The 20,213-nt window shown below is 35.7% G+C and overlaps 3 protein-coding genes and 1 pseudogene across 5 annotated transcripts; 3 read left to right on the plus strand and 1 right to left on the minus strand.

The window, feature by feature from the left end:
• Positions 1-3,934: 3,934 nt before the first annotated feature.
• Positions 3,935-6,883, plus strand: LOC113304427 (agamous-like MADS-box protein AGL12). Of its 2 annotated transcripts, none has more exons than XM_026553532.1 (7): positions 3,935-4,452; positions 4,606-4,687; positions 5,447-5,508; positions 5,887-5,986; positions 6,134-6,169; positions 6,268-6,309; positions 6,482-6,883. In XM_026553532.1, exons 1-7 carry the CDS (start codon positions 4,271-4,273, stop codon positions 6,575-6,577), a joined length of 600 nt encoding a protein of 199 aa, XP_026409317.1. In that variant the 5' UTR covers positions 3,935-4,270; the 3' UTR covers positions 6,578-6,883. The 2 variants fall into 2 exon arrangements, with proteins under 2 accessions (XP_026409317.1, XP_026409316.1); XM_026553531.1 differs by having other exon boundaries at positions 3,939-4,452; positions 6,128-6,169.
• A 2,487-nt stretch (positions 6,884-9,370) lies between these two features.
• On the plus strand, positions 9,371-11,140 carry LOC113306533 (GDSL esterase/lipase At1g71691-like). The gene is made up of 5 exons (XM_026555461.1): positions 9,371-9,704; positions 9,813-9,934; positions 10,037-10,276; positions 10,377-10,626; positions 10,738-11,140. The coding sequence occupies exons 1-5, from the start codon at positions 9,413-9,415 to the stop codon at positions 10,971-10,973; spliced, it is 1,140 nt and encodes a 379-aa protein (XP_026411246.1). The 5' UTR covers positions 9,371-9,412; the 3' UTR covers positions 10,974-11,140.
• A 1,397-nt stretch (positions 11,141-12,537) lies between these two features.
• Positions 12,538-15,774, plus strand: LOC113306552. 2 transcript variants are annotated; one of them, XM_026555474.1, is made up of 6 exons: positions 12,538-12,892; positions 13,287-13,802; positions 13,916-14,068; positions 14,157-14,294; positions 14,389-14,831; positions 14,997-15,774. In XM_026555474.1, exons 1-6 carry the CDS (start codon positions 12,655-12,657, stop codon positions 15,645-15,647), a joined length of 2,139 nt encoding a protein of 712 aa, XP_026411259.1. In that variant the 5' UTR covers positions 12,538-12,654; the 3' UTR covers positions 15,648-15,774. The 2 variants fall into 2 exon arrangements, with proteins under 2 accessions (XP_026411259.1, XP_026411260.1); XM_026555475.1 differs by having other exon boundaries at positions 13,287-13,760.
• A 28-nt stretch (positions 15,775-15,802) lies between these two features.
• On the minus strand, positions 15,803-19,611 carry LOC113305417 (annotated as a pseudogene).
• Between the last annotated feature and the right edge of the window lie 602 nt (positions 19,612-20,213).

Raw genomic sequence — 20,213 nt, forward strand, 5'->3', positions numbered from 1 at the left:
AGAAAGTTAGCACCCGCTTACTGCATATAATATTCCTTTTGAATAGTAAGCCAAGTCTGTAAAGATTTACTTAACTGTTGCACATCAGGATGAGAAGAGGGCATGTTATTATCATAGCAACGTTGAAGTTGATGTTGAACACCATGAATTGAAGCTTCAATACTACCAAAAGATAACCTTTTCCAATTTTTAAGTTGAATTCTTGTGAATTTCAGCTTGCTAGAAAATTGATAAGCAGGGGAGCCAGAAAATCCAATTGCCAACTCTTATTGATAGTTTCAGTACAAGAAGATATTCTAAACCAACATTTGTAAAGCTTGAACGGAGAGTGTTTACTAGAGCTAGGAGATGTATGCAGTAAAATAGGACTATGATCGGATGCAATGGGAATGAGATGTTGAAGATGAGAACTAGTGAAATTATTAATCCAACAATTATTTACTAAAGCTCTATCTAAGCGAACCGATACATGATCATCACCAGTTCTATGATTGGACCAAGTAGTATCTTGACCAGTATAACCTAAATCAATGAGACCCAACTGTTGAATGATAGGTCTAATATGACTAGCATGATGCAAATGATTATTTCTACTATGAGTTTCCGAATCATGCATAGTAAAGTTTAAATCACCTATAAAGACCCAAGGAAGATCAACATATGGATTCATATTTATCAAATACTGCCATTGATTATCAAACTCAATAGAGTGATGTGCACCATACATAAAGGTTATCAGAAAATCAGTCTTATTGTCATGAGTATGAATAATAGCATGAATAGTGTCCAAAGTAGTATGCATAATTTCCAAATCTACTTAATTTTTCCAAGCAAGAGCAATTCCACCAGAAAGACCAATAGCCGGATAAAACCAATAGCTGGGATATTTAGTGTGAGTAAGATATAATTTCATATTACTAGGTTGAGCCTTAGTTTCAGATAAAAAGAACACATCGGGGTCGTAATGAGTCAAGCAAAATTTAAGGTAATCTCTAGTATGGGGATTTCCTATACCCTGACAATTCCATGAAAAAAATTTCATGTCTAAAGAAAACCAAGAATGCAGATAAAAGCCAAGGCATAAAAAGCAAAACCCAAAAACAAAAGCAGTAAATAAAGAAAGGTAAAAAAAATAAAAAGTTTGAGAGACATATGAAATAACCTGTTGCCAAGCATCAGTGTGATTTTGCGCAAGATACGCTTGATCAGCAGAAATGTCCCAAACACTATCATCTTGAACAGCATGATCCGAATGATGCGAAAAGGCCATATCAGAATTTTCCAAGTCATCTTGCCCTGAGTTATGCAAATCATGAGCCGAAACAGTTGGCTCATTAACAATAACCAGAGTAGAGACCTTTCTAGATCTTTTCTTGACACCACTAGTACTTGCAAATTCACTTTCTAAAGTAGATGAAGGTCTGAAACTAGAGGGAGGTTTAGAAACAGCTGGAGTAGCATTCGAAGATGAAGCCATGTCAGGATCAGTAGCGGAGAAAAGAGAAATTCTCATACCATCATAAGGTCTCTGCTAGTGTTGCTCAAAAGGTTGTCTTAATCGCGATCTCCTCTGAGAACCATGTTGAAGAAAAAGTTGAGCTTCTTCTTGAAGATTTCGGTAAGCAGGATAGATGGGTTTAGCAAAACCAAAACCTTGAACAAGCTCCTCCATTTCAATTCTTCTTTGTGTCATATCAGCACAGGGGTTAGCTTCATGATTAGGCACCTTACAGTTAGGACATAAACGATAAGGTTGTTTTTCGTAGAAAAAACCAACCCATCTTGTAACTCCAGCAGCATTAGCAGCATAAATACCAGTTATTAAAGAGGTAGCTACATCAATCAACACTAAAGCACGATATTTAGAAGAGGTAGGTTCTTTAACACCATCAGGCTCAATAACTCTGACTTCTCCAACAATAGCACCAAACTGCCTAAGAACATATGGATAAGTAAATTCAGGAAGCGGGTAGCCAAAAAGGAGAGACAGAAAAATCTCAGTCATTAAAATCCATAGTAAGATTCCAGTCTTTTAGAACAATCAAGTAACCATCAAAGTTCCAAGCCCCACCAAACAAAATTGCATTCTTATCATCAGCCGAAGTAAATTTGATAGAGAAAATATTAGGATCCAGAGTTCTTACTTGCACATACCGTTGTTTGTTTCTTCTAAGGTGAGGCCAAATAAATTTAGTCGCTCTTTCCGCATCCTGCCATGTCATAATACCCGGTGCATAAAGTTTTCCTGCTAAACTGAATCTCCAGTCTCTAATACCAGTGAAAATAGTATCAGTAGAATGAGAAACAACCCTTCTAGTAATAGGTTCTTCATCAATTGAAGTTTCTTCTATTTGTTGAGTAATATTTCTAATATGATTTCTAGCCATGAAAGTAATCAAAGAAGATTGAGGATTAAGAAGGGTATGATTAAAGGATCCTAGATGAGTTCTATTTATATAGATAGTGAAAGGAAGAGGTGTCGAAAAAACTCTACAGAAAAGGTATAAGGTGTTGATAAACCAGATAAGATAGAATAAAATGGCTAGAAAACAGAGAAGAGAATCGATACAAAAGTTACCCATTTTGAATACCATATAGCTATGATGATAACCCCGATGAAGATAACTGCAGGATTGTAGTTGATAAGTAAGAATAAATTGAAACTGATGCACCACTGCTATAACCTGTAGCCAACTGTAAATAAGCCAACTCTGAAGCGGCCAACTTGATAAACACCAATTGATGTGATGGGACATTACTGCAACACTGATACTGGACATACAGAGATTAAAGATATAGATATGCCATAGGAAAAACAGATAATTAGAAAAACCCGTAAGAAAAAAATTGAAAACAGAAAATTGAATTAGGGCAAACAAAAACAGTAAATATGCACCAATTAAATACGCAGAAAAAAAATTCAGACAAGAGGAAGAGAAATAAAGAGATGACAAACAGTTGTTGAAGAAATTAAAGCGAAAGAAAATGACGGATCAAAGAAAAATTTCAGTTGACTTAAGTTTACTTTCGCTTGACTTTTCTCGCTTATCTCTCGTCTCTTCAGCACGAAGAGTACCAAGTACCATCTGGTTATATTACCTTTCAAAATATGCTAACCACCGAGTCCATCGGATGGTAATTTCCATATGATATGTCCACATACTAGATTTTACGTAGACTTATCACTTTAGCTGTAGAATCATCATCAGTACAATATATTTTCTTCTCAGGGTTGGGGTTCCGTTCTTTATCAGAACATATGCATAAGTTCATCCCTTGAGGCTGGATATACGGGTACATCCACACATACCGATCGCATTATCTGATACGGTACATCACTCTACATCATAGTAAAGACTCAAGTTAGTGGGAAAGATCTATACATATATCTGATAAAGATAAAGCGACTTCTTTTCTTTAAAAAAACTCCCAACCTTAAATGTATAAAATTTCTGCCACAAAAGAAAATAGTAAAGTGCGTGAAGAGCAAGAGAAAGAGATTAAAGAAAAAAAGGCCAAAAGGCAAACAAGACGAGTAAGGCCCCAACTCAACATGGGTAGCTTATTGGTTCATTAAACTTCACATGCAAAAGCATTACAACCTGACTAAGTAAAATACTCGCTCCCACTTGCAAATCGAAACCCTAAATGATAGTAAAACTCAGGTATAAAGCTACGATAGACTAATGTACTTCGAACCTAATAAAAAACTGACATCTGTATCTATCAGGTTAGGACCATTTGATTTGTCAAGAGAATATAGCAAAAGTTATATGGGTCCATATCTAAATACTAGTTATATATGTGTGTCAAACCTTGATTGGTTTTGCATGTAATCGTGTGTGAGGTTGCTATCGTCCAAATTGGTGCAACATATATTAAGACAGCAAGCCATTCCCAAGTCTGAAGGAAGCACACTAAATCACTAGTGAGGTGTAAAGTGAAGAGCACTAGAACTTATTCCGTTGGTAGCAGATCAACGAATGAGAAACAGAGAGAGAGGGAGAGGAGAGGGAGATTCATGCTTATATGAAGCCAGAATTTTGTAGACAGAAGAACTTACAAGTTGTGAGAAGTTTAGGGAGAGAGAGCAGAAGAAGAGAGTACTGCAACCAAAGAATTGCAAACAGCCTCGAAGCTAGTCTAAACTAGTGGGAGGTTGTCTGCAAAAGGCAGGCTAGTTTTTTCATCATCAAAGAAAAGATTTCAACCAAGAAATTATTAGGAAACAAAATTAATTAACTCAAGTTTTTTTAATCGATATTTTGAAATGGCAAGAGGAAAGGTTCAGCTGAAGAGGATCGAAAACCCGGTTCACAGACAGGTGACGTTTTGCAAACGACGTTCTGGACTGCTTAAGAAAGCCAAGGAGTTGTCTGTACTCTGTGATGCTGATGTTGGTATCATCATTTTCTCAAGCCATGGAAAGCTTTACGAGCTTGCTACCAAAGGGTACGATCTGTCTCAGTCTCTTTAATTATGTATAAATCCTTTCTCTAGAATATCTGAACTTACTTGCACTCATAATAATGAGGAATATAGTTTAAGATAGTGATTTCTACGTACTACTGCTAATTATAGCGATACTTCTTTTCTCCGGTACAGAACCATGGAAGAAGTGATCGATAGGTATGCTGAAACATCACGAGGGGCACAAATTGCAGAAGGTGTACAAAAACAAAGTCTGGTACGTATTTATTCACCACGATCATACATATACTATATTATTTTAATATTCAGATGTTAAGATGTAGACAGTGTTCGAAGTTCAAACCTAGGTAAAGATTTTATCCCTATGTTAACAATTTTGCCATCACTACCGACAAGTATGAGCATATGTATTTGAAAGTTATTGTTTCACTATAAGTAGTTATTAATTCACAAATAAATAGTATTGCTAATACCACCTAGTACTGCACCCTTAAGTTTTTTTGACACGAAGGGATGGTTAAGAAAATCTAGCTGCAAATTTCTTGTTAGTCCACTTAAGTAAATAAGACATAGTTTTTTTCTTATGAGAACAGTTAAGTAAATAAGAAATTTGGAGGATCTTAAATGATGAAGAAATTCCTTACCAGGAAATCATGCTCCTCCGACTGACCTCTCGAGTAGTCCTAGCTTGTTCCACTAGTGATCATGCTTCAGTGGATCTATATATAATATAGGGGTAGACCACCAAATGATGCTTGCCACAACATAAAAGAAGAATCGATCTAAATATTTGAAGTTCTTTTAATTGATGAATTGTTTGTAGTCGTAGTCGTTATCTTTATTAATCCTTTTCGTATCTTGATTAGTTACTCCCTCTAATCAAAACAGTCAAATTCCATGAACCCAACTTTTAAATTAAATGCTTTAGCCAAAAATATACACGCACATTTCCTTTATTAGAGCTGAAAAGTCCATGAAGATTAGCTTAGAGCTAACTAAATTCTTTGTACATCAGGAATCCGAGGAAGACATCGCTACGATGAAGCAAGAAATTCAACTTCTCCAAAAAGGGCTCAGGTAAATAAAGAATTCAGAATTCAGTTTTTTTAACCTGTAGATGTCTTTTTAATAGACCGATAAATTCGTTATGTGCTTACATCCACAAACATGAAGTTGAGACTACACTGTTCGTGAAGTAAATTGAATAGGTGATTTCATGTTTGCTTTAAGTAAAGAGGCATCACCGGAAGGTCCAAATTTTTACCATGATTATTGTATTAGTAACCTTTTGCCAGTTTTTGGTTTTTATTTTTTCGGAACGAAACTAATATTTTACTTAAAGATGTACCAACCCTAGACCCCTACTAATTAGTGAGATGACAAAAACAACCAAATAAGTATAGTTTATTTCCATCAGAAAAAGAGTAACATCTTCTCTTAACGGTGTGATTTCAGGTATATGTTTGGGGGAGGAGCTGGGATTATGGGTTTGGAAGAATTAGATGCATTAGAAAAACATCTTGAACTTTGGATACGTAATATCCGCTCAACCAAGGTATATATTGATTGTCTTCAGCAGTTCCAACCAAGTCTTCATTGCATTTGACATTTTAATGCAAGTAGTAGATATCTATCTGATTCTAATTGTGGCAATATATCATGGACTAACAAATTTGCTGGAATTTCTTATACCTAGATGCAGATTATGTTCCAAGAGATTCAGATGTTGAAGAATAAGGTTAGACCATTATTTCTTACTTTACAAAAATAACCAAATATGAGTAGACATTTTGTGTGTTTTCTCATTTGCCTACACCTTTGGTTCATTTTTTGAAGGAGGGAATTCTGAAGGCAGCAAATGAGATTCTTCAAGAGAAGGTATAACAAGAAATTAAATAAAATTGATTTAGTGGATATCCAATTTCTTGAGTTTCATACTTGACATATCTAAAGTGGAATTTTGACGCAAAATGGATTCATGTGATTATTCTGAAGTAAAGTTTTCGTTTTTTGGCTTAAATCTATTTTTTATTTTTATTTTTTTGTGCAGATAGAGGAGCAAAATGTAATATTTGACATGTCTCCGATAATGACCGGATTTCCATATCAACTAACAATACCAAGTGATACATTCAACACATTCTAGTAGAAAAGGGGTCATTTAAATCTAATCATAGTAGCAGTTGTAGTAATGGTTATTGTGTAGCCAAGGATTATCTTAATATTGGTGTTTCAAGATAATTTGTGATTAATTAGTTGTGTTGTGTACAGGTAAATGACCCCTAATACCTATAATAATCACAACTATGTTTATGTTAGTTAATTTGCTTTGAGAAGTTTGTAACTGCATGTATTATCCATGTAGGAATTGCTTGGTGTATTTGTTTATGTGTGTTATTTGCTACATTAAAACCTTATTGTTATATTATTAATTATTGTAAGTTTGTATTAATTGGTTGCACTAAATCTTTGTTTACTGGTTTCGGCTACCAGTTTTTGGCATTTGATGGTTTTGATAGTTGTAACAGTTGAATTCTCTAATCTGTACGTGTAGAGTCTTGAGTGTTGACGTTGTGTTCGAATACGTTGTAATGGTTGTAATCTCAAAAATCAGTCCTGTAACAATTTTGACACTGTTTAGTATATGATTATACGAGGTTTGTCTCTTTTACAAAACGGTCCGCGAGTTATAACCCCAAAGGTATCACTATCCATCCATAAAAAACCCGCCAAAACAAAAGTAACATAAAAACCCCAAAAAATAAAAGTAACACAAAATTTCAAAATTGGTTTCATCGAATTTTATGGGGTTTTTGTGTTACTTTTATTTTTTGGGGTTTTTGTGTTACTTTTGTTTTCGACAAAAAATAAAAATAACACAAAAATTGGTTTCGTCGAATTCATAAAATTTGATGAAACCAATTTTGAAATTTGGGATTTTTGTATCAAGTTTTTAAAATTTGGGTTTTTGTATCAATTTAGTTTAAGATGGAGTTTTAATGAATCCCAAAATTTGAGTGGGGTTTTGTATCACAAGTTTGGTCACCTTGGATTTTTATGACTAGGTTTGTTTACAAATAAATAAATAAATCTTTATTTACGGTTGAGCCAGGCTATTCTGCTGTTATGGTGTTGGTTTGTGGTCGTATAACCAAGTGCTCCATTGTACTTTTTCTGCTATGATATCATGCATATTCTAACCTTCATTTTCTTAAATGAAAAAAAACTTGTAACATTTCATTTGAATTAAAGAAACAAAAACTGTTTACTGTGTGGATGGTGTGCATGGTTAGTATAGAAAATTTTCATTTACTCTTTCCACAAATTCCACTAGTTCAATTTTCTAGCCTATGTCCAAACACTTCAGCGAAGCTTTAGAGCACCTACGGTGGAGCTAAATTCCCAGCTGTATATGCTTATTTTTCTGCTCATAGTGGCATATAATTATAAAGGTGGTGCACGATACGGTAGTCTCACAATGCTGAATCTAAGGCTCACAGTGAGACTGTGTATGAACATTTAAAACCTTTGAGTTTAAATGTTCTACTGCATTTTAAAAGATTATAAACATTTACTAGGAATATCTGTTTTCACCCTTATTACTCATCAGAAAGAGGATCATACGCTCGTACTTGCTGCAACGCGTTGTTGTTGTTTTCTCAATAAAACCTGCCAACGTCCCAACTTAAATTCTTCGAGATTACCTAGGAGATGAACATTTACTCAAAAGTCAACCTCTTACAGTTGACTCATTATCTAATGTGTTACATCAGCCGTTGATGTATTTTTCTTGTTTCACTGGCTGTTGGATTTGTTCTGCTTTTAACTCAAAAGGGTTTCTGTGGAGCCCACACTGAGACAGATCATAGGGTTTTAAGTGAATGAGACATTTATAAGGAGGAAATCAAGAAAATACCAACATTTTTCTCTTCTTTTTCTTGTTTGTATCAATTCTCAAAACACTGCACAGGGCTTGAGTTAATGTGGAACATTTAAAACCTTTGAGTTTAAATTAGTACAACAGAGAAATTTTGAAAAACCCTACATCATGCAGAGTTTAGTTATGAAGATAGAAAAATATTTGGTCAGATGTGTTTAAGAGAATTAAATTGCAAGGGAATAAGTTTGTTTTCATGGAACCAGTTTTGTTCATGGCTTTATACATGTAAAGCACTAGAAAATTGGTAGTTTGGAACTAAATATCCATTTGACTTATGAACGATGTGATTATCTGTATCCAGGCTGCAACAAAGAATTGGTTCTCTAAAGCTTTATATTGTACAACAAAGCGCATAGCTCTTTGCCTCTCCCTATCTAGGAAATTAATGCTCTGAAGATCAGTAGTAATGTAGAAAGGGTTAGGAATTCACCTATTCTTAGTTAATACTTGGTATAACTCTAGGGGTGACCTGCAGTGCCTAGAACTCCTATGCCGAAGTGAAAAACTATTGCCGGGACTTTACACCATTCAGCATTTCTCAGGGCCAATATAACATCTGCTGACTACTAGCGGATCCACATTAATTTAAACAAGTGCAATAGAACCTTAAAACATCTTACACTTGTAGACTATTTTGCTCTTCAGTTGTTCTCTGTAATCAAATTTCTTAACAATCAACTGACTGGTCATATGGTTACTTGGTAGTAGTTGGACTTGGAAATCTCAAAACCAAGGTTAAAAAAATAAAAAGGGACTCTGTCATAGCTAGAGACCTAGGAGGGCAAACTAAAAAAACATTTCTTCAAGGAAAAGAAAAGAGGGTGAAAAACATTAAAGAAGAACCTGGCAAAACCTCTGGTAACTAATAACTACTCTTGTGCTGCAACAATAGAGAGATAAAAACTGCATTTATGATTTTCTACCCACCGCCCTTTGCATTGGCTTTGCTATTTATTTCTTCACACTCTCCAGTCTTTCTTCATCATCACCTCCCACTCCCTCTCTCTACAGAACTACTCATAATACTCTCTGCAAGTAAAAATGGCTAAGGTTCTGAGTGTCTTGGTGGCAGTACTGTTCATTGTATGCAGTAGTAGTTTATTAGTTAACGTATTATGTCAAGATGAAGGTGATTATGGTGAAGCAGGTAGAGATGGTTCTAGGAAAGAACTAGTACCAGCTTTCTTCATATTTGGAGACTCTCTGATTGATAATGGGAATAACAATAACTTGCCTTCATTTGCTGAGGCTAATTATTTTCCTTATGGTATTGATTTTAATGGAGGTCCTACTGGTAGATTTTCTAATGGTTTAACCATGGTTGATGTCATCGGTAAGCTCTCTTTTTTTCTCTAGTCTTTTTTTCTTTCTTTTTCAGCAAACAGGTGATTTACGAACTGATTTTTAACAAGTTTTAAAATGTTTGTTTGTGAGAGATCAGCTCAACAGTTGGGCCTACCGTTGATTCCTTCATTCTCACAAGCTTCACCTGACCAAGCACTTCATGGTGTCAACTACGCTTCTGCTGCTGCTGGAATCCTTGACATAACCGGCCGTAACTTTGTACGTAGACTCATCTGACAAAACAAATTGTCATTTCAACGCATACATATTTTGTTGATATTTATGCTACTAACTAATTTTTGTCTTGATTATGATAATCAGGTCAGCCGCATACCATTCGATCAACAGATCCGTAACTTCCAGACCACGCTTGATCAAATCACAGATAATCTTGGAGCAGATGATGTTGCAACTGCTATTGCCAAATGCTTGTTTTTTGTGGGAATGGGGAGTAATGACTATCTTAACAACTACCTTCTTCCTAATTACGCAAGTAGTGGGCAGTACAATCCTCAGCAATATGCTACTTTCTTGGTTCAACAATATACTCGGCAGTTAACCGTAAGTAGTACTCACTGTTTTTATAACACTCTGCAGTAACCGAACTGTATGTCAAGTGCATGGATATGATATTTATCATGTAATATCTTTTGCTTTTCAGACCCTTTACAATCTCGGAGCTAGAAGATTCATAATCTCTGGAGTTGGATCACTGGGTTGTATTCCAAGTATTCTTGCTCAAGGCGATGGCGAAGGATGTTCCGATTCGGTGAATCAGTTGATTATTCCGTTCAATACAAATGTCAAGACAATGATGAACAGACTCAATGCAAATCTTCCTGGTGCTAAGTTTATATACCTCGACATTTATAAGATGTTCCAGAATATCCTGACTAACCCTAGAGCTTATGGTACGTTTTACGCGCTCTTTCGTTTAGATCCTGATTTTCATTTCTGTATTTGAACATTTTAGTGCTAATATTTACTTGGTTTTTGATATATGTTTTGTTGATTAATTGTAGGTTTTACTGAGGTGAACAAAGGGTGTTGTGGAATTGGACGTAACAAAGGGCAGATTACATGTTTACCATTTCAAACACCATGTGCCAACAGAAAGCAGTATGTGTTCTGGGATGCATTTCATCCAACTGAGGTTGTCAACATAATTCTTGGGAAACAAGCTTTCAGTGGCAAAAATGATGTTGTTTATCCTCTCAACATTCAACAACTTGCTGCTCTTGATCTTGATCAGCCTTAGTTATTAGCTCCTCTGTTTAGATATGTTTTCTACACTCTTTCTTGAAATTAATATGAATGTGGCCGGGTCGGCATAGATTTATGTATTGATGAACTATTTATACTTTAAAGAATATATGTATCCTTTTGATTTTGTTCTAATTACTATGATCTTCATTCGGATATCTTTAAGATACAGCATGTTAATGATATCCTTTGGTTCAGCAATAGATATTATGCTTTGCCATAGATTGGCATGGAATATTAGTTCAAACAGCGCTTGGCTCCACGCCAGTGACAATGTTTCTGTGGTTGTTATTTCCGTTGTTTGTTGAAATGATTCATTCTACATGCTGGCCTACCTATTTTCATCATATAACTACCAAACTAAGGTTAAATTAAACGGATTAATTAGTGTATGTTGCAACCACTTACAAGAATGTATTTTCTTTTCTTTCTAATTTTCTCCTTTTTTGTTCTTCTCGAGTTAGTTGTGAGTTTGTGACTAAAGAGATAACGCAAGTATACTATGTTATTGTCGGGTGACACTACAGTTTGTGAAGGTAATGAAGTCGTGTGGAAGATCTTAGTCAATATATTTTCTTTAGTTATTCTAGTGATGCATACACGTATTTAGTACAGAAGTTCACAGAAATCCTCATGTACCAGTTTTATACAAGTGAAAATCGAATTAGATTCCGATTTGAAATTCATCGAACATAGACCGAAAGATAAAGTATTGTTATGGAGATATTACAACAGATTGCGCTCTTTTGGAGGAAAAAAAAAAAGAAAGATACGAGACAGCTCAAAACACAATTGGCATCCCAAAAGCAATCGAATTTAGTGCTCTCATCTTGGGTCAACAATTGGTCGTCATTGCACCAAATACAAAGTGATCATTACTCGGAAAGAGCCTGCTTAAATAAGTTTAATTCAACAGTTAAGCTTTCAAGATCATCCAATTGATAAGCAGAAGAATTTTCCAATAACACCTACTTTTTTCTTTAGAGAAGATAGAGAAAGGTCTGATTGTTTTGTATGCAAGTGGTGTGTTAGGTGTGAGTGGATCATAACGCCTTTTCAGCTTTCAGCCTTGAGTTTAGACAGTCTAGAATGGTTAGACAGTCTCCTTGATCTGCAGTCTGGAAACCATGAAGGTCACCAGACTTGAGTACTAAGTGTATAAAATGCAAACACCCTAATTTAAAGGAAATATAGAAGACATGCACACAGCAATCATCTTAAATGAATTATTGAAAGGAAATGAATTATTGAATGTAGTGGAAGAAGAAGAAGATACGGAAAGCAGCAGTCGGTTCATGACTGATTGAGAGTACTCACACTGTGGATTGCACTGCATCTTTACTTTTTGCTAGCCTATCAATGAGATTGTAAAGATCTTTCTTTGCCTTTTTAGTGTTCATGGTTGACTGACTGACTGTATTCAGTGGATTGCAACTTTTCTTCTTTTCCACTTCCCTTCAGAATAGACTCAATTTGACATCATCTCAGTGGAGTTTGGAGTCTTTACTCTCTTGTTCTCTTTCTGTTGCTATTTATATTCTTCTCTGCCTTTTTTCTCATATAAGTAAACAAAAACAACAACCAAGCCTTTATAAATAAATCATCATTATTAGCTTCTAGCGGCATATAATCACCATATATCTACTGATACCAGGAACAAAAAATCTCAAGAAACAATGGCTAGTACTTTTGAAACCACTCTTATTAAACTTATGGAATCTCAGGCACATACTCTACAACAAATATTGGAGACCTTGAAAAGTATGAACAATGGAATTCCAGAACAAAACCAAAATAGTCCTAGCATCATTCCTATTAACCAAATAAAGCCTTTTAATTGTAATAACAATTATCAAACTGAAGCAACAGAGGGCGCTGAAGTTGAAAACCCTGCATCAGTCGATGAACAACAAAGTAATTCGCTTATCTATATTTACTGTTGATTTCTCATATTGTAATTCTATCTATCTATACAAATTGAGCTTACTTTGCTTTGGCACCCAGCTATAGGACAGAGTTGCCTTTGTTAACCAATTTCATCCCAGCTTAGAGTCGAGTACTATACCAACAGTTGATCATAACAAACCCCATTTACTAATTTTATCGAAGCTTTGAATGTCATTATATGAATCCAATTTCTTCTGACAAACTCAGCATTTGCATAGAAAACTTCTGTTCAAGTTGTTGATCAGTGATTCAATGAGAAACATGAGAAATAAAATTAAAATTTTTACTATTCATAATGGTTTTATTGTATGTTTATTCTTTAATAGATCTAAAATATTTTGGACTCTTGCTTGTCAAACAGATCAAGGAGAGGTGAATCAAGCAACGGATTACGTTTACGAGGAACACAAGCCACTATATGAAGCAGCAAAGGAAGGCGATTGGGATCGGGCAGAAGAAATTTTCAAGGCAGACCCAGGAGCAACTACGAAAGACATCACAATTGAATCAGAAACAGCATTGAATATAGCTGCAGACCATACAAAGTGGGAATTCGTGGAAAAACTAGTAGGAGTCGTGCAGCCAAAAGCACTTGAACAAAAGGACAGTAAGTATGGGTATACAGCACTTCACACTGCTGCAATGGAAGGAAACACCAAAGTTGTTAAGCTGATGGTGAAGACAAACCCGCTCTTGACACAGATACGTGATAACTATGGAAGAGTACCGCTCCACACTGCTGCAAAGTTTGTTTCAGAAGAACAAGAGGAGGTGCTACGGTATCTTTATTCTGTTACTAGAGACGATGACCCAAGTCCTTTCGCTGGGCAACGTGGTGCTTCCCTACTCTGTGATTCAATTGATTCTAACTTCTACTGTAATAATAATAACCGATCAGATACATAGATTTATATTCGTCAATTGAAATTAAGGTTAGTGAAATATTTTGATTTATAAAATTTTACGTTGTAATGCTTGTTTGTTTTGTAGATATCGCACTGTCTATTGTGCAAAGTAATCCGAAGTTGGTCACAGAGAAAACAAAAAACCGTGGTGTGTGCGCACTAGAAGTGCTTGTTCGGAGACCATTTTCACTTCAAAGTGGAAATAAGACAACATGGTGGCGAAGACGCCTCTACCTGTGTTAGTGCCCTTGCTTTAACCTCATTCATTCTTATTTATAGTTTGAATACAGTCTATATATTTTGAAACTACTTACTTTTCCAAACAGTTCTTCAAGTGGACACAGAGGCACCTAATTACCTTGACAACAGAGCAGACCTAGAAAGCCCGAGAGAGTCCTCAACAATGCGTAGAGGAGCCATAACAAAGTTCATCAAGCAGTACCTCAACCCCTACTTAACTCAAGGTCTATTAAAGTGAAACTTACCTATTAGCTAAATTTTCATTAAATGAAGGAATCTAATTTCTAATTTATTGTTCACCGTTTATTCTTGTTACAGTTTCTTTTATCAAAAAAGTGTACGACCAGAAGTTCATTAATGAACAAGCCTCTAAATTAGTCTCTACCATGTTAGAACAGATAGGTGCTACTATGAAAAAGTCAGATGTTATAGATTTTTTCAAACAATCTAGCCTCATGAAGACAGCAATAACATACGGGACAACGGAAGTCATTGTGCAGTGTCTTAAGAAATTTCCTTACTTGCTCTGGTCTGAAATGGAGGGACAAACAATGGTACAAATTGCTATTGCAGAAAGAAATGATAAGATATTTGATTTCATATGCAAAAAGAGCGAGGAGGACATGGATGAATTGAATTCCAGAGCTGATGATAAAGGTAACACCATCTTGCATTATGCTGCGGAAATTGCACCTTCTCACCAACTAAATTCAGTCTCAGGTGCAGCATTTCAGATGCAAAGGGAAGCACAGTGGTTTAAGGTAACCAATGATAAGATCATATAAGGAATAGGTTTTACATGATCTAAATGTGTGTAGTTCGGTACATAAACCAAAAACAAGTTTTGGTGCTTCCTAAATATGTCAGTTTATTACTTAAGTTCACTGATATCATGTCCTTATTTTCTTCTCTATTATTTCAATCAGGGGGTGAAATCTATTTTACTAGAGAGATACAGGCTAGTGAGGAACAAAGATGGAATGACTGCGCAATGCATATTTACAGAAAAACACAAAGATTTAGTGATGAAGGGAGAAAAATGGATGAGAGGTACCTCACATTCATGTATGATAGTAGCAACCCTTATCTCTACAGTAGCATTTGCTGCAGCTTTTACTGTACCCGGTGGTAACTACAATGATGCTAAGAGAAACACGGTCAATGGCCTTCCTATTCTTTTGAACACCAATTCATTCATTGTCTTTGCAGTAGCAGATGCCTTAGCTCTCTTCTCTTCCGCCACATCAGTTCTTATGTTCTTGGCCATCCTAACATCAAGATATTCAGAAGAAGATTTTGTTAAAGCATTACCACAAAAGTTCATACTAGGCCTAGCAACACTCTTCATTTCAATGGCCACCATGATGATAGCGTTTGGTTCAGCAATAGATATTATTCTTTGCCCGAGATGGAAATGGACTGTAATTCCTATAACATCGCTTGGCTGTGTGCCAGTTGCATTGTTTCTGTGGTTGCTATTTCCATTGTTTGCTGAAATGGTCCGTTCAACATATTGGCCTACAATATTTGATAAGAGAACTCTCCAACATAATGTTAAAGGGAAAAAGTTAGTATAGAAAATAAAGTTTATTTGATTTTTTTTTCTTTTCTTATCATAAGTGTATCGTAACTCATGTACAGTATGTAACTGCCAGTAGTTTATAAATGAAATCAAATGGAAAAGTTCATTTGGAATTACTGTCATTTTCTTCTTGATGTGGGTTAAGTATGTCTACGACCATGATTTCGCTTGCTAAAATTCAGAGGTATAAAGTTCTCCTGTGGAAAATTCCTTTTCTCTTATGGAAGATTCTGTAACTTGGTACTAGCATGCAACATATTCGTATACAGGAATACAGCAATTTTTTATATTCGGGATCTAAATCAGTTAAAAGTGTTCTTCCAAAGAAAAAAAAATAAAAATCTGAATGATGAATGAAAAATTTTGTGTTCACTTGTTTGGGAATACTGATTTACAAATCCTCTCTTGGATCATTCCCAACACCTACAGTAGCAATCTAACTATTCAGAAACTGAATTATCTGTGTGAAGTTCAAAGATGCATAATCCACGAATAACTAACCTGCACCGCATGTCCAGTTCCCATGATTTGAACTTGGATCATAATCCAAGAAATTTCAAACCACTCTGCACTCAAAAGCCAGTCAATACCCATATCTCGAACAAGAAATGAGCAAAACTATCTGTACAGCAATAATAGATAGTGTTCATTTTTCACCAACCCTAATGATCTTGATGCATCAAAGTAAAGAAGGTCTTATTTGCTCATCTCCAAAACAAACTCCGGGTGGTAATGTACTACCCAAACAGTTAAAAATCTAAAACTAAAAGGATCCCTCCAAACAGTTAAATTCAGCACTCAACTCAGTATTTACCTGTCGTCCTTGGATTGACGCGAAAGCAGTTGTTGAAAGTTCTTTCATATTTGCGTCTTAAAGAGGATCCCTACAAATGTCAAGGTAACAAGATAAACAGAATCAGCAATTGGTTCCATTTATCTGTGGCTAGATAAGCTTCACATTCCGTAAAATTCTAGGAAGGGGTATTACAATTTTACCCTGTAAGGCCGTCTCTCCAAGATTCAAAAAGATGGAGATCTTCGCTCCACCTAGCCTCAACTTCTCTCGGTCCACCTAAATATAGTCCCGAGAAAAGATGTTTACAAGAGATACAGTTATTGATACACATGAAATATAATTTGCATCCTACACAGACATCTACAAAAAGTAACTGTGCATAATCATGAGGCATTTATTTATTATGTTCGGCAAATCCACCTATCAAGATATCCTGAAATGCAAAGCAGTAGTTTATACCCAAATGGAAGATCGAGTCCCTTCATATCAATTCTAACAGTACCCTGAAACCACACAAGTTTGACAACTGATTCGCCAAAAGCAACTAAACATTACAACAATTCACAAAAACAGCTCGTTTGGATTTATATACATAAAACTATGTATAACCAAGCAGAACATACAGTATACAAAGGCAGTAAGATACCAATATGTTGACTCATTTGCTAGCCTATCCTTCTCATATCTGGCATGAAAAGAATTTTGTTGAGTGAAAAGAACCTAGCATACTATTCTTTGTATGCTTGTACACCTTCAGCAAATTCTACACAGTTTGAGATTTATTTAGCTAACTATATTAAAGAAATGGACTAAAGATTTTTCAAGGTTTCAACCTGATATATCAGAAAGAAAACAGCACATTATCTTCCCATCTTCAATTCTAAACCTTTCTATCCTCTCTAATAACCGATAGATATTTGTATAATCTGAGATTCCTACCTTCTTCCAGAAGTACTCGTATACTCTGCCCAGCGCTGCACTATCACCGCCGACAAAACACATTTCTTTTTTAGCCTGCATTTCACAAAACAGAGAATGAGAGAGTCTTGTTATTATCTGATTCATTCAGGTTCACTATTGGGTATAAACCAAGAAACTACTGCATCTTAATATGACCGAAAAAAAGTGCACCGTAACTTGCCTCTTCATGAATGACACCAAGCTGGTCAAGCAAAGGACTTCCCCCAATTTTGCTAAGATCAGTGCTGGGAAGTGACCCAACTGAGATTAAAGCAGCCACAAATTGCACTTGGATTCAACAGACTGCAAGTTGATTCATCATGGAAGATACTGTTTAGAGTATTACCTCATCTAACTTCAAAAACAAAATGTAACTTCTACCACTGGAATGTACTGCTAGATTTACGTACCTTACAAAATTGGGTATATATGTCAGGTAAACTACTCGGATTAAATGGGAGATCATCGACATGGTACATAGTACTTCCCCAAGCAAGCTCAAGCTTCACATTTGTAGGATTTCGATTGGCGGATGTGGATCCTTCGGAGAGTAGAGATACTCCTACAAATGTTTTTATGGGCACAAACCTGAATAGCGTAACAACTCAATAAATAAAAGCTTGCTTGACGAATCATATAGTGCAGCACATGAAAGAAACTCATCACAAAAGAATTGCTCCTAGCTTCACTATCATTTATAAAGTAACATATCTATTGAGTGCGTGAATTCCAAAAGCTTTTGCAATTGAAGGGAGAATATCTTCGGGTTTTCCATGTTATATAACAAAATTTAAGCCTCTCTTCATCAAATTCTTTTTCAAATCAGCTAAGCACTCAATCAGAAACTGTGCCCTTAGAGCTGCAAAGCAAATTAAGATTGAAAGTCATACACACTCATTCAACTTCCAAAAGCAAATTAATATTCTTATATTCCCCCATTTCACCAGATTATGTTTTGGCAACAAACTCAAAACATATATCTAGAAGACACGAGCTGAAACAAGGTACCCACCAACTGGATTTATCCAAGATTGGAATAACGATAAAATGCAATCCCTATTACTAACAGAAAAAACAACAGGCAAAAGCAGAACGTGTATCCTGTAATAGTTTGAATCAGCATTGCCAAAGTGGAAGCCACGACCCTTTTATTCTTAAAGTATTCCTGATCTAACTAAAAACTAGTGAATCCAAGCTTAGGCAGATAAGTGGATCCCCTACCCTTTTCTCTCAGAGGGAGCTAAATTGTATAACAAAAAAAATCAGCTACAAGCGTAACAAGCCTGCAACCAGCAAAGCTAGTATGAAAGCCGAAAACCAACATTAAAACATTGTTACAAATGGGATTCATATCTTAATCCAACCAACATTTACAAGGACTGAAAGTTCCACTGAGACATTAGCCTATAGACATACACACTCAGTTGACTAGTCACACAGTGTAAGTGTTAATTCAAATTTCTGGAGGGCCACTCAACATATAGATAGATACCCACATTCAATAAACACTAAGAATAAATTATGATTCAAAGCCAAAATCCCTTAACTCTTGTCCTCTGCAAGTCTTCTCCCAAATCGGCATCATCTAAATTTACAAGACATCCCTTAATAAAGACTGCCCGTCGTCCCTTAACTCTTAGTATAATTAATGAAGTGGCTAAACTGTGGATATCCATAGTTGCTTCAAATTGAGTATCATTACCTTTCTTATTTATCAAATCAAGTTCAACAAACCCCAATTTCAAAATTGCCCGAATATTTCCTAAATCCTACAAAAAAAACTCTCCCATCACTAAATTTCGTAGTATCTGCCAGTCAATAATACTGAACTAACTTACCAACCAAATGCGAATGTGAATTAGCTATCACCCTAGCAAGGTTGATTACAAACGAATATAAAAAAACACTCACCACAAATCTACCGTTAATTAAAATCACATTTGTTGAAGTAAGAATCAAAACTCATCTCCAGTTTTAGGAAATCCAAAGTAATGTGTAGTACCAAAATTCCTAGGATCAACATAATAAACAGCTAGAATGGAGTGAGAACTGAGAAGACATCCAAGCTGTCTAGAGTGCTTCTTTGTCCAAAACCCTAAAAATAAATAAAAATAAAAATCATTCTTAACCAAACAATTGAAACCCAGTTCACCATTTCTTTTCATAACATTAGAATTTGAGTAGTATCTTCGAAATGTTTCATCACTACCTTATCAGTTTCAGAATCTAGCCAGGCTTGGGACAACAACTGCTCTGGGTTGTGACTGTGAAGCAATGTTAATGATTTTGGTTCGGTTTGATATGAGGATTGAAGCGGGAGTTAACGAGAAAGTAGGGATGGAGAAGGAAACTGAGGAAATGGAAGAGAAAGAAAGTGTTGTAGAAGACATTTCATTGGGAGAAGAGAGATTGAGAGACTGCAGCGAAAAAGGAAGGCATTCGGTGACGTCTGAGTTTTAGGTGATCAATTGACCGGATCCAATTTCGGAGCAAGCTAAACACCGGTCACAGCCTGAGTCACGGACACTGTTTGTGGTAAGTTAGTTTAGTATCAAGACCCGCCCAACTTACCCGCACCCGCAAAATCCGTGGGTATTTAATCCGAACCCGCCCGTTATGGGTGTGGGGTTGGTTATGAAAATAAAAACTTGCTGCTTGTGGGTGCGAGGTTGCCCGAAAAACCCGTCAAATATACACCGTTGATAAACTTTGAAATAATAGTATTGTTTAAACTTGTTTTCACTGGAAGTATATTGGTACTTGTTTAAGCTTAACAATGAACACTTATATTTATGGTTTGTTTTT

This window comes from Papaver somniferum, chromosome 8 (assembly GCF_003573695.1).
Source record: "Papaver somniferum cultivar HN1 chromosome 8, ASM357369v1, whole genome shotgun sequence".
NCBI lineage: Eukaryota > Viridiplantae > Streptophyta > Magnoliopsida > Ranunculales > Papaveraceae > Papaver > Papaver somniferum.